General features: G+C 40.8%; 1 protein-coding gene across 1 annotated transcript in view; it reads right to left on the minus strand.

Annotated features, from left to right (window-relative positions):
- Window positions 1-12,835, minus strand: part of LOC126195622 (putative odorant receptor 59c) — a 47,154-nt gene that overhangs the window by 26,817 nt on the left and 7,502 nt on the right. The window contains exons 2-3 of the mRNA XM_049934247.1: window positions 7,865-8,313; window positions 1,688-1,787 (exon numbers count right to left, since the gene is read on the minus strand). Of these exons, the coding sequence (XP_049790204.1) occupies window positions 1,688-1,787; window positions 7,865-8,313 (549 nt within the window). The remainder of the gene's footprint in view (window positions 1-1,687; window positions 1,788-7,864; window positions 8,314-12,835) is intronic.

Raw genomic sequence — 12,835 nt, forward strand, 5'->3', positions numbered from 1 at the left:
ACGACATTATCTCTGTGATTGTCTCCTAAATCGATTACGTAGGTGAAGAACAGCAGAGGAACGCCCGATATTACTTCTGTTCTACTCGATAACTTTCCGTCAGTTACTATGAACTGTGGTATTTCAGACCGGAAACCACTGAGACAAGACTGCATAGGCACGCAATTTGGTTAGAAGTCGCTTGAGAGGAACAGTGTCTAAAGCCTTATGAAAATCTAAAAATAGTGCATCAATCTGACATTCCATGCTGATAGTACTGTTTACTTTGGGACAGTAAAGAGCTAGTTCTGTTCTCACCAGAATGATATTTTCTGAATCCATGTTGGCTGTTTGTGTTTTCTACAAGGTAATTCATAATGTTCGAACAGAGTAAACGTCCAAAATCCTATTGCAAATCGACGTTAGCGATATAGGTGTGTAATTCAGCGGATTACTATTATTTCATTTATTGGGTATTGGTGTGACTTGTTCAACATTCCATTCTTCAGGTACGAATCTTCCAACGAACGAGAGGCTTTGTGTGATTGCTAAGTATGGAGCTATTGTACCAGAATACTCTGAAAGGGACATTACTGGTATGCACTCAAGATCAGAATCATTGCTTTTATTAATTTATTTAACCTGCTTCACTACACCGAGGATATCTACTTCTAAGTTTCTCATGTTGATAGCTGTTCTTGATTCGAATTCTGGTATACCTATATCGTTTCCTTCTCTGGAGCAATTTCGGAGAGATGTGTTTAGCACCTCTGCCTCAATGGCACTGTCATCAGTAACATCACCATGTTACCGCACAATGAATGTGTTGATTGTGTCTTGTCATTGGTGTACTTTACATGCAACCACAATATCTTTGGGTTTTCTGCCAGATTTCGAGATAGAGTTTCGTTGTGGAAACTATTAAATGCACCTCGCACTGTACTTCGTGCTAAAATTCAAACTACGCTTAAACTTTGCCAATTTTAAGGGTTTTATGTTCTTTTAAATTCGGCATGCCTTATTCGTTACTTCTGCGACAGTGTTCTAAGCTGTTTTGTGTAGCGTTGGAACCTTACCATCTCTTATTAATTTGTTTGGTATACAATGTGAATCACCTAAAACTTCCAGAATGAGATTTTCACTCTGCAGCGGAGTGTGCGCTGATATGAAAATTGGTAGAGCACTTGCCCGCGAAAGGCAAGGGTCCCGAGTTCGAGTCTCGGTCCGGCACACAGTTTTTATCTACCAGGAAGTTTCACCTAAAACTTGTACCACAAGTATTGCGGAAATGGAAAGTGCTACTGATGTGTGGTTTTTACAGAATGGACTGGTAGTCAGGGCCTCGTATTGCTAGCTAATGAACAAATTCTAATAATACTTAGAAAGTGTATTTTTGTGCAAACATAAACTGTTTTAAATGAAACAATGCTTATTGATATTAACAAACTAAAAGTAGGGTAAACCAGAATGTATGTGGTGTTTGTTGCAGGAGTCTAGAGCTAGTCGTTTCCACATCGACACTTGTTTATGTCATGTTTATGTTTCGTACTTGCTAGGTACAATGTCGTTATGTTTGCCTTTTTTGCATTAGTAATTCCTATCGTCCACTCACAACCTACTTCTTGGACCATCTCACACTAACTGACTAGCGAATCACAACGCACTCAAGGTGTACTAAATATAGAGATGGCTGAATGCAGTCACTCACCATTGCGACCTCGAACATCTGGAAGCAGGCAGCAGCGCCGATGGAGAGGCTCTGTGCCAATAACATGCCTTTTAGGGACCTCTCCAGCAAGTCTGAGTTCCTGTTAAAACAAAACATCCACGAGGACACACACTGTAAGATGTCAGCCGAGTAGCCTTGTAAAGCAGAAAAGTGAGAGACCTGATGGAAAATTATCTTTAAAATTACATACAGTTAGCAGACACTATTACAGATGGTCACTGAGTCATTTCACAGCTGCTGTGTTTTCGATTGTTTATTGGTTGCAAGATATGCTCACTGTAATGGAGGCTATGACAATACAAATTACTCAACACACGAACTATGTTCAGTTCTTTTCTACAGAGACATAAGAATTTTTACCGGAAAAATCCTCAAATGCATTTCGAGGCCTGTAATAGATATTTGACTTCCACTTCGCAGAAGGACTGCACGGCGTCTTCCGCAATACCACGTTTCATTTAGCAAAATGGCCTATGGATCTTAGTGCAAACAAGTTTCCTACGTGCTCAACGTGATATGTTGATAATATGGGGACCGACGAAAGGAAATAGCCTCTGTTCACAATGGTGAGAGTATTGACTTGGAAGAGCCACAAAACAGATTTTACCATAGTCTTCAAAAAATTAGCTGGGCGCTCTGTTTTGCAGCCATATACAGAAGTATGTGTATCTTCCAGAAGTGACCCTAAGCTATAACAATCAGGAATGCTAGTGAATTATGGGGGACAGTTCTCTTTAACTCGGAAATTGCGGAAAAGCTTTAACAGTGCCTTTCTTGCTGTACACTATACTCCGAAGAAGCTTATAAAAGGACGTTTACCGAATTACGCATTAATGTCACATTTCTATCTGAAATAAGGGAACATATGAAATAGGGAAGATCATGATCCTAAAATGTTCATGTAGGGAGGATAATATCCCCAATAAGACACTGTAAATTGGAGGCTCTATTATGTGTAATGGATGTCACTTTCATAATGGACCATTAACTCAGGATGTTTTCCCCGAAAGTTTAAAAAATGGCATTGTTAGTATCCTATGGAAAGGGTGACTCCACAGTTGTTAATACCTATCGTCACTTCATATGTCACGTTCAAAATCTTTTGAGAATGTAACGTTCTCCAGGTTTGTCACATCACTGTGTAATAATGGGTTACTTATCTAATCACAGTTTGGATTGGAAAACGCCATTCTACTGAGCAGACAATAAAATCTTTAAAAGAGAGAACATCACCAGTTGGTACCTTATGTTACAATGTTAGTCCCACTCTCCTGCCGGAGGTTCGAGTCCTCCCTCGGGCATGGGTGTCTGTGTGTTGTTGTTAATATAAGTTAAATTAAGTAGTGTGTAAGTCTAGGGACCGATAACCTCAGCAGTTTGATGCCTTAGAAATTCACACACATTTGTCAGTCCCACAGGGTTCGATTATTGACCCACTGCTGTTCTTGCTTTACGTTAATGATGTGCATTTTATTTGAATCAGAATGCAGAATTAGTCCTGATACAAACATGATGTGAGGCCAAACAAAGATGCATTAATAGAAAAAATAGTAAATTAGTAAATGATGTTTCTGTGAAAGTTACTGCACGGTTTTGCTCAAATGGGCTAGCTCTGTACTTAAAAAAAAAACGCTGTTGACACAATTTTGTGCTGTCCAAAATATTCTCCCTCCGACTAACCTAGCATACCAACAACAAATAATAAACAGGGTAGAATATCGTAACTCTCACGTGTGAATATTGATGAAAACGTAAACTAGAAAAAAATAGTACTTGCTAAAAGTCTAGGATCAGCTACTTCTCTCATGAGAATAACTGCCAAATCTGGGGATGTAGAAAACAGTAAGTAAACATGTTTTGCTAACTTTCATTCATTGACGTGTTATGGGATAACATTCTGGGGAACCTGCTCTCTTAGACAAAATATATTCATTGCACAAAAGAAAATAATTAGAGTTCTCTGTCGAGCTCTCAAACATACATCTTGCAGACATCTCTTTAAGCAGTTGAGAATATTAACCACAGCCTCATGATGCATTATTCACCTTCGGAATTTGTTATCAAAAATCCACGTAAGTTTAAGAGTAACAGAGGTACTCACAACATTAGAAGGAAAAATAATCAGCGTTACACATCTCTTGAATCTAACTTTGAACAAAAAGGGGTAAAACATAGAGTTATAACAATCATTGTTAGTCTATCCATGAAAATAAAATACCTGATAGATAGTAGAAGGGTTTTCAGATGCAGATTAAAGAGGGTTCTCCTTTAAGACAGCTTCTATAACATAGAATTCTTCAATAGAGGTAATTAGTCATATATTTAAAAAGTTGCGTGTAAATAGTCAGCAAGTAGGTATATAAATATAATTTTTATTTTGTTGTGTATAAGTGACCTATATTCGTTCTGTTGACATGTTCCACAATATAACGTTTATCGTGAATTAGATCTGTGGAACAAGTAACTAACCAACTATTCCGTTTCTCTTTAAAGATCGATTTTAGTTAGTTATATCTGCTAATTCGAGTCATCTTTGTCAAATTTTAAGACAGCTGAACTTCATAATATCGATCATTTTGTGCCTCCAAAACTGAACAATGTAAAGGTTAATGAAAGGCACCACTGTTGTATTTCAGATGCGTATATTACGTCACAATCGGTTACTAACAGTGTACGGTATAGTTTTATGTTCCCTACACGTACTGTTAGCTGTGCCTGTGATGGGTAGTCGGCGAAGTGACTCGGTGTATCAACTTATTCCAGAACGTACAATTTAGTTTTATGTCTGGTAATTAGAAATTTTTTTGAATCAACCCAATTTTTCTGTCGAGCGGCAGGCGTTGGACACGTTATCTTCGACATTCTGTAGCGCCGTTGGGTGACGCCCCACGTGGAGATGCATAGTTGACTCTTTGAACATCTTACAGTGGGGTAACACGTATACAGATTATGGTAGTATTGTGCGCACTATATACAAAAGGGCAGCGCATTGACGGAGCTGTCATTTGTACTCAGATGATGCACGTGGAAAGATTTCCGACGTGATTATGGTCGCACAACGGTAATTGACAGACTTCGAACGTGGAATGGGAGTTGGAACTATACGCATAGGTATTTCCTTTCGGAAATCGTTAGGCATTTCAAAATTTCGAGATCCGCAGTGTCAAGAATGCCAAACAGTGGCGAGAATGCCAAATTTCAGACATTATCTCTCACCACGCACAACGCAGTGGGCGACGGCCCTCACTTAACGACCGAATGTAGCGGCGTTCGCAAAAAGTTGTCAGTGTTAACAGACAAGAAACACTGAGTGAAATAACCGCAGAAATCCGAGTGGGACGTATGACGAACGTATCCGTTGGGACAGTACGGTACGTTCGGCTATAATGGTCTATTGCAGCAGACGAATGACGCGAGTGCCTTTGCTAAGAGCACGACATCGCCTGCAGCACGTCTCCTGACCTAATGATCATATCTGTTGGACCCTAGACGATCGTTACGAGCTGATGGTGGGGTTCAAGAGTGACGCAGACCCCAAATTGTCAACGAGGCACTGAGCAAGCTGGTGGTGGCTCTTTAATAGTGTGGGCAGTGTTTACATCATGGTGCCAAACAATGATGAAATTTTTGTCGATGAAAATGCAACATGTCAGAACATTCTGAACGATTAGAGCGAATGATTTGGCCGAACAGATCGCCCGACATGAATCCTACCGAACATTTATTGGCACAAAATCTTGCAACGGGACCACTTTCGCACTTATGGATGGCTATAGAGGCAGTATGGGTCAATATTTCTGCAGGGGACTTCAAATCAGGTGTTGAGTCCGTGCCACGTCAAGGTGTTCTACTATACTGCGGAAAAGGAGGTCCAGCGCGATATTGGGAGGTATCCCAAGACTTTTGTCACCTCATTATAATTTGTAAACAGTATTGTATTTGTGGTATACAGCGTAATGTTGTGTAACAAATCAGCCAGCATACATTCCCCACACAATTCTAAAAATAAACTGATGTGACGTTTCTTTCCTATCTTCTGTTACACCAGGTTACATTGAAACAGTTGATAGTGTGTTAAGAACCGATTATATTGAGAAGGGGAACCAATGGTAGGAAGGGCATATTTATTGTGTTATGGACATACACAAGTACACCACACAACAGCAACATGCCTCATAGTGATTGTTCAAAGTGACGACCGCCTTTCTCAATACATGCATGGGAACTGTCCATGAAATTCTGCCACACACTCTCTAGAATATCCCTGGTGTCTCTTGTATCATAAGACAGTCAGCTCGGACCCTAGCAAGCAGGTCTCCATCCGTTTCTACGAGGGTTTCACACACCAACAGCTTAATGTAACCCCAGAAGAAAAAGTCCTGAGGTGTGAGATGCGACGATCATGGTGGACATGGAACAGGACTTCCCTTTCGATTCCAGTGGTGAGGGTACGTGTTGTTGAGGTGGTTACAAAGATTGACATCGAAATGGGCTGGTGCACTATTATGTTGAAACGACATAATTTCACAGACAACAAGCAATATTATGTCCGAGAACTGTGGCAGCACATCACGCAGGAATGTCATGTAACGTTAAGTGTTCAAATATAGATGCAGCAAATTAAGTCTGGTTAGGTAAACTTGGACAATCCCCATCCATATGTTGATAGATACTCATTGTTGGTGGCGACTGATTTGGGTGGCCTGGTCATTATCTTCACTCCACAGCTGTTGTGGGTGATGAAAACACCATCAGCAGTAAATGAGGCCTCATCCATGAAAAATACAGACTGTATGAAGTTGGGGAATTCATCATTGCACTGCATTATCCATTGAAAGAAATGAACATGGTGCTTAAAATCTGGTGGTCCCAGTACTTGGCGTGTTCATTTTAATTTGGGTGTAATGACTGTCCCACCAGTACTCTCCACATAGTATCCTTCCATTGAAAGAAATGGTGCTTAAAATCTGATGGTCCCAATACTTGGCGTGTTCATTTTGATGGCGGTGTAATGTCTGTCCCACCAGTACTATCCACATAGTATCCTTCGAAATATGTGTTTCACGGGCAAGTTGATGATGGGTGGTCGGCCACATCATACAATACCATCTTCTCAAAGTCCACTGTTTGGATGTGTCTTTGGCAGGATCCTTGGCGAGCTCTCTGTGGTGTGAACGACACCATCACTCACAGGCTGGTATCCGTGGAGATAAACGTCTTACAATTAGGATGACACCTGTTGGAAAAGCGTTCTCTACACATTTGTGCTGCTTTATGGGTAGTACATCCTGGCATAGCGTACATTAAATGCATGTCTACCAATTCTTGAGAAGAGTAACGTTCCATCTTTGACTACGTCCCATGCACTGTACACAACAACACATCTCAACATGATCACATCACAAGGTGTCTGATGCAATGGACAACTGACACCAGGGATAGTTGTGTGCGTGTGACACACGTTAATGAGCTGTTACAGGACATGTAGTCATCAAAAGACACATGTACTACGAGCTAAGCAGTGTAAAGTAAGTGTGTTTGGTGGGCCAGGGATGTAGGCTTTTTATCACTTGCCGCCTGTTCCAACGTAAAACAGACACCCAGAACCTTTCCGGGAGTGCAGCAGGACTGCATGCGCCATTGCAATATATGTATTGAGACTGGTGGTCGTCACTTGGAACGACAACTATGAGCTATGTATTCGTTATGCAGTGTACACTGTGTAAGTCTGTAACATAGTAAAGATGAGTTTCCGATCATTCCTTCCCTATATCAATATAATCGACTGTGGACCCACTATCACCTTTTCCAAAAGATTTGAGACACCCTGTACAAAACGTCATCATGATCATATCTATAGTTCCCAGTCACAATACATAGTGTCAGGTATAATTTGTATCTTGGGTAAAGTGAAAATATTTTTTCTTTCCCTGATTCTGTCATTTCTTCGTAATGAGTTCCCCACAAAAAGCAATACATGACGTAATACAATGACGAAAAGCGCTCACTTCGCTGAAATTTAACACTGATTATATGTGTTACTGAACTTGTAGACAAATGCTCAATACATCTTGTCTTTCCCCCAATATGCATGCGAATAAACGCCCAAAACTTGCAAGTGCTCGTACTATTGTGGAGTAATGCTTATACGCTTACCTAATAATGGCCTGATGATGTAGGACGCACTTCTCTAGTCGATAGTGAAGGCCCCAGTAGTCAGTAGTCTGTAATGAGTCCAAGGGTATAGAGGAGTTCTCTCTGGGGAGACTGACAATTTTGTTGTTGAGCAATGCTAGTTGCATCCGTAGCTGATTGATGAGGCTGACGTTGAAGGAGTCTAATACCATGGTCATCACCACGACGTGCACCGTACCCACCGTGCAGTAGACCCAAGAGACGGCAAAGCCCAGGGGCGTCGACGCGTCGTAGGGCAGAGCCAGGAAGAAGGGGAGACCCTCCGGGCTGACGGGGGTGAACAGCCAGTAAGTGGTTACGAGCACGCCGAGCGAGATGTAGGTCAGCGTGAAGCGGCGGACATTGCGGCCCTGAGTCAGCAGCACCGGCACGTCCTCTGGACTCAGGAATTCTGCAAAGTCCTGGCCCACCTGTAAGACCCAACGTACAGAGTAAGCCACTGACTGAGAAACCTTCTGGAGACTGGAAATTTATGACTTGTCAAATAAGACTGATAACGGTTTCCTACAACACTACTCAATTGGTGCTGATGACCACAAGACAACTCACATGCCTCAGTCCAGTGCGGTTCGACTCGACTTGGCAATGCTGTGCCCATGCAACCTTCTTCTTTATTTATTTATTGTTCCGTGGGACCAAATTACAGAGAAGTCTCCATGGTCATGGAACGAGTCAATACATGAAATTATAACACGATTGTAGAAACAGATAAAATGAAATATAAGAAACATATTCAAGCAACAAGTCGTAAGTTTAAATAAAGAAAATCAACAATGTAACACTGGAATTTGCTTAATTTTTCAGCTCTTCCAGAAGCTCCTCGACAGAATAGGAGTGAGCCATGAGAAAACTCTTCAGTTTAGACTTAAAAGTGTCTGGGCTACTGCTAAGATTTTTGAGTTCTTGTGGTAGCTTATTGAAAATGGATGCAGCAGAATACTGCACTGCTTTCTGCGCAAGAGTAAAGGAAGTGCATTCCAAATGCAGATTTGATTTCTGCCTATTATTAACTAAATGAAAGCTGCTAACTCTTGGGAATAAGCTAATATTGCTAACAAACGACATTTAGGAAAATATATACTGTGAGACCAATGTCAGAATTCCCAGACTATTGAATAGGGGTCGACAAGAGGTTTTGGAACTTACACCACATATAGCTCGAACAGCCCGTTTTTGAGCCAAAAATACCCTTTTTGAATCAGAAGAACTACCCCAAAAATAATACCATACGACATAAGCGTATGAAAATATGCGAATTAGGTTACTTTTAGTGTTGAAACGTTACTTATTTCAGATACTGCTCTAATGGTAAATAAAGCAGCATTTAGTTTCTGAACAAGATCAACATGGGCTTTCCACAACTATCCAAACGGCTAGGAACTTGAACTGTTCCGTCTCGCTTCTAATATGCCCATTCTGTCTGATCAAAACATCGGTTCTTGTTGAATTGTGAGTTAGAAACTGTAAAAACTGAGTCTTATTGTGATTTAGCATCAAATTATTTCCCACAAGCCACAAACTTATTTCATGAACTACATTATTTGATACTGTTTCAATATTACACACAAGATCCTTCACTACCAAGCTGGTGTCATCAGCAAACAGAAATATTTTTGAATCACCTGCAGTACTAGAAGGCATATCATTTGTATAAATAAGAAACAGCAGTGGCCCCAGCACTGACCCTTGGGGAACGCCCCACTTAACAGTGCCCCAATGGGACTGAACATCACTACCACTCTCAATATTGCGGAGAATTACCTTCTGCTTTCCTTTCTTAAAGTAAGAGGCGAACCAATTGTAAACTACTCCCCTTTACTCCATATTGGTCAAACTTCTGCAGTAATATTTTGTGATCAACGCAGTCAAAAGCGTTCGTCAAATCAAAGAAAACACCTAGCGTTCGCAACCTTTTATTTAATTCGTCCAAAATCTCACAGAGAAAAGAGAATATAGCATTTTCTGTTGTTAAATCATTTCTAAAAGCAAACTGTACATTTGACAGCAAATTATATGAATTTAAATGCTCCAGTAACCTTGTATATACAACCTTCTCGATAACTTTAGCAAACACCGATGGCATAGAAATAGGTCTAAAATTATCAACATTATCCCTGTCTCCCTTTTTATAAAGTGGCTCCACTACCGAGTACTTTAATCGGTCAGGAAACTGACCACTCCTAAAGGAAAAGTTACAGATATGGCTAAGTACTGGGCTAACTTACATAGAATACTTCAGTATTGTGCTAGATACCCCGTCATATCCATGAGAGTTATTGGTCTTTAGTGATTTAATTATTAACTCAATCTCCCTCTTGTCAGTATCATGGAGGAGCATTTCAGGTAACACTATCGAAACACTTTTTTCTTAGAGCGCTATATGATTCCCTGTTGGGACTAGGTTTCTATTTAGTTCACCTGCTATATTCAGAAAGTGATTATTAAATACTGTACGTATATGCGACTTATCAGTAACACGGACATTCCCACTACGCACTGGTTCTATATCCTCAACCTGTCTCTGCAGACCAGCCACTTCCTTCACGACTGACCATATTGTTTTAATTCTATCCTGAGACTTAGCTATTCTATCTGCGTACCACATACTTTTGCCTTCCTAATAACATTTTTAAGCACCTTACAATACTGTTTGTAATGGGCTGCTGCATTTAGATTTTGACTGTTTCTAACGTTTGGATATAATTGCCAGTTTGTTCTACAGGATATTCTTATCCCTCTAATCAGCCACCCAGGCTTCCTGTTATGAACATTCTAACGGAAAGAAACTTTCAAAGAACACGAGAAAAGTCTTGAGGAAAGCATTATATTTATCATCTACTGTATCAGCACTATAAACATCTTGCCACTCTTGTTCCTTGATAAGCTTTACAATGGTCTCTACAGCAACTGGATCAGCTTTCCTAAAAAGTTGATAACTATATTTAACATGGGTTACAGCACAAAAATCTTTTAGAGTTAAAATTTGTGCACCTTTTCTGAAAGGCCATTCACCTTTTTGCTAACAGAATGCCCTTCTAGTAATGAGGAATGAACAAAAGTGTTGTCTATGGTTGTTCTACTGTTCCCTTGCACTCTCGTTGGAAAGAATACGGTTTGCGTAAGATTATATGAATTAAGGAGGTCCACCAGCATCCTTTTCCTTGCACAATCACTTACACAATTAATATTGAAGTCACCACATATAACTAACTTTTTGTATTTCCTATGAAGTGAACCAAAAATCTCCTCTATCTTCAGCAAAAATGTTGTGAAATCGGAGTCTGGGGATCTATAAATAACATCAGTTAGAAGTTTAGCTCCTCTAAATTTAACCACACCTGCACAACATTCAAACACCTTTTCAGTGCAATACTTTGAAACATCAATTGACTGAAATGGGATGCCGTTTTTCACATACATGGCTACTCCCCCACACCGCAAAGAGCTCCTAGAAAAGCTGCCAGCCAACCTGTATCATGGTAAAGGAAGCCTCTGAATTATCTCCTTATTTAAGAAGTGTTCAGATATACCAATAATTTGAGAGTCAACATCTATAAGCAGTTCACTAACTTTATCTCTAATACCTTGTATATTTTGATGAAATATACTAATTTCCTCAATTACTCGGATACCTAAGCTTTGTCGAAAGTGGTTCCTTTGTTAGAGAGACTTCCCTTAAGCAGGAATACCTATCAGCTGACTTCAATCTAAAAAAGGTGCAGCTCTAACACCCACTACTGCAGGAATTTTCCCATGAGTGATCCCGCCACCCCAACCTATGCTGTCACCTATAAGCTTTGCCAACCTCCCCTTCCAATACCTGTTGAGATGCAGGCCATGTGTAGTGAAACCCGTCCTGCTGATAGACTCCACTGACACCACTGAAATGTGACCCATGTCTTCTGTCATCAGCGCACCCCCAAATCTCATGTTATTACGCCTGACGGCTGTATTAAGATGAGGCCGATCGTGACACTGAAACAGTCCCACGAAATGCACATTCGTGTTGCCAGTCTGAGTGACTATCTTTTCCAGGTCACCGTCTGTGTCATACTCCCCATCCCTATCAATACTATTACCAGCCCCACCCACAATCAGTACCTGATCCTCTTTAGTAAAATCCCTACATAACTCCCCTATGTTAAGTCACCTGAGCCAATCCTGCATTAGGCTTCACGATGCTGGTGGCCTGGTACTCACTCCCCAACACTTCCTGCAACTGCTGGCCTACACCTCTGCCATGAGAACTACCTAACAGCAGAACCTCCTTCTTTCTCTTCGAATTTGCAACTGTCCTAGCCATCGTAACTGTTTAGGTCTGCTGCATACTTCCTACATCTACAGCTACTAGAGATTCCTCTCCACGAGGCTCTGACAGTTGGTCATATCTATTGCAAACAACAATCGTAAAACTATCTAAAAATCTCCTTCTCCTAGCAGATCTCTTGCCAACAGCCGGCTCCCATTTCCCAACCTCCTTCTCCCTCCTTATCCTATCTAACTCCTCCTGTGCGTTTTTCAACTGCACCTGAAGGGCATAGATCTTACGCTCCTGCTCCACTATCAACTTACTCTTGCTTCATAACCTGCAGATCCAGGAGAGGATCTCACCAGAATGCCCACTGGCTTACCCACTGCATCCCCCCGCCCCCCCCCCCCCCCAGTGAAAATACTTCGAACAAGTCTCACACCGCAATCCACTACTCACGAACCTAAGGCAAAGCCCGCACTTCTCACTCATGGTATAATTTTACAGTTATTGAAACAAGAAAACTACTTCATCTGAGTTCCGCTACTACTATGAGAAGATCATAAGAAACTGACTACAATAATCACAGACTTACTCCACAAGGGAAGTAACTACTGTTATTAACAGTATTAATCAACAACAAATGAGAATATAACAAAAGACTAACACAGAAAGAAACTCAA

Source organism: Schistocerca nitens, chromosome 7, assembly GCF_023898315.1.
Source record: "Schistocerca nitens isolate TAMUIC-IGC-003100 chromosome 7, iqSchNite1.1, whole genome shotgun sequence".
Classification (NCBI taxonomy): domain Eukaryota; kingdom Metazoa; phylum Arthropoda; class Insecta; order Orthoptera; family Acrididae; genus Schistocerca; species Schistocerca nitens.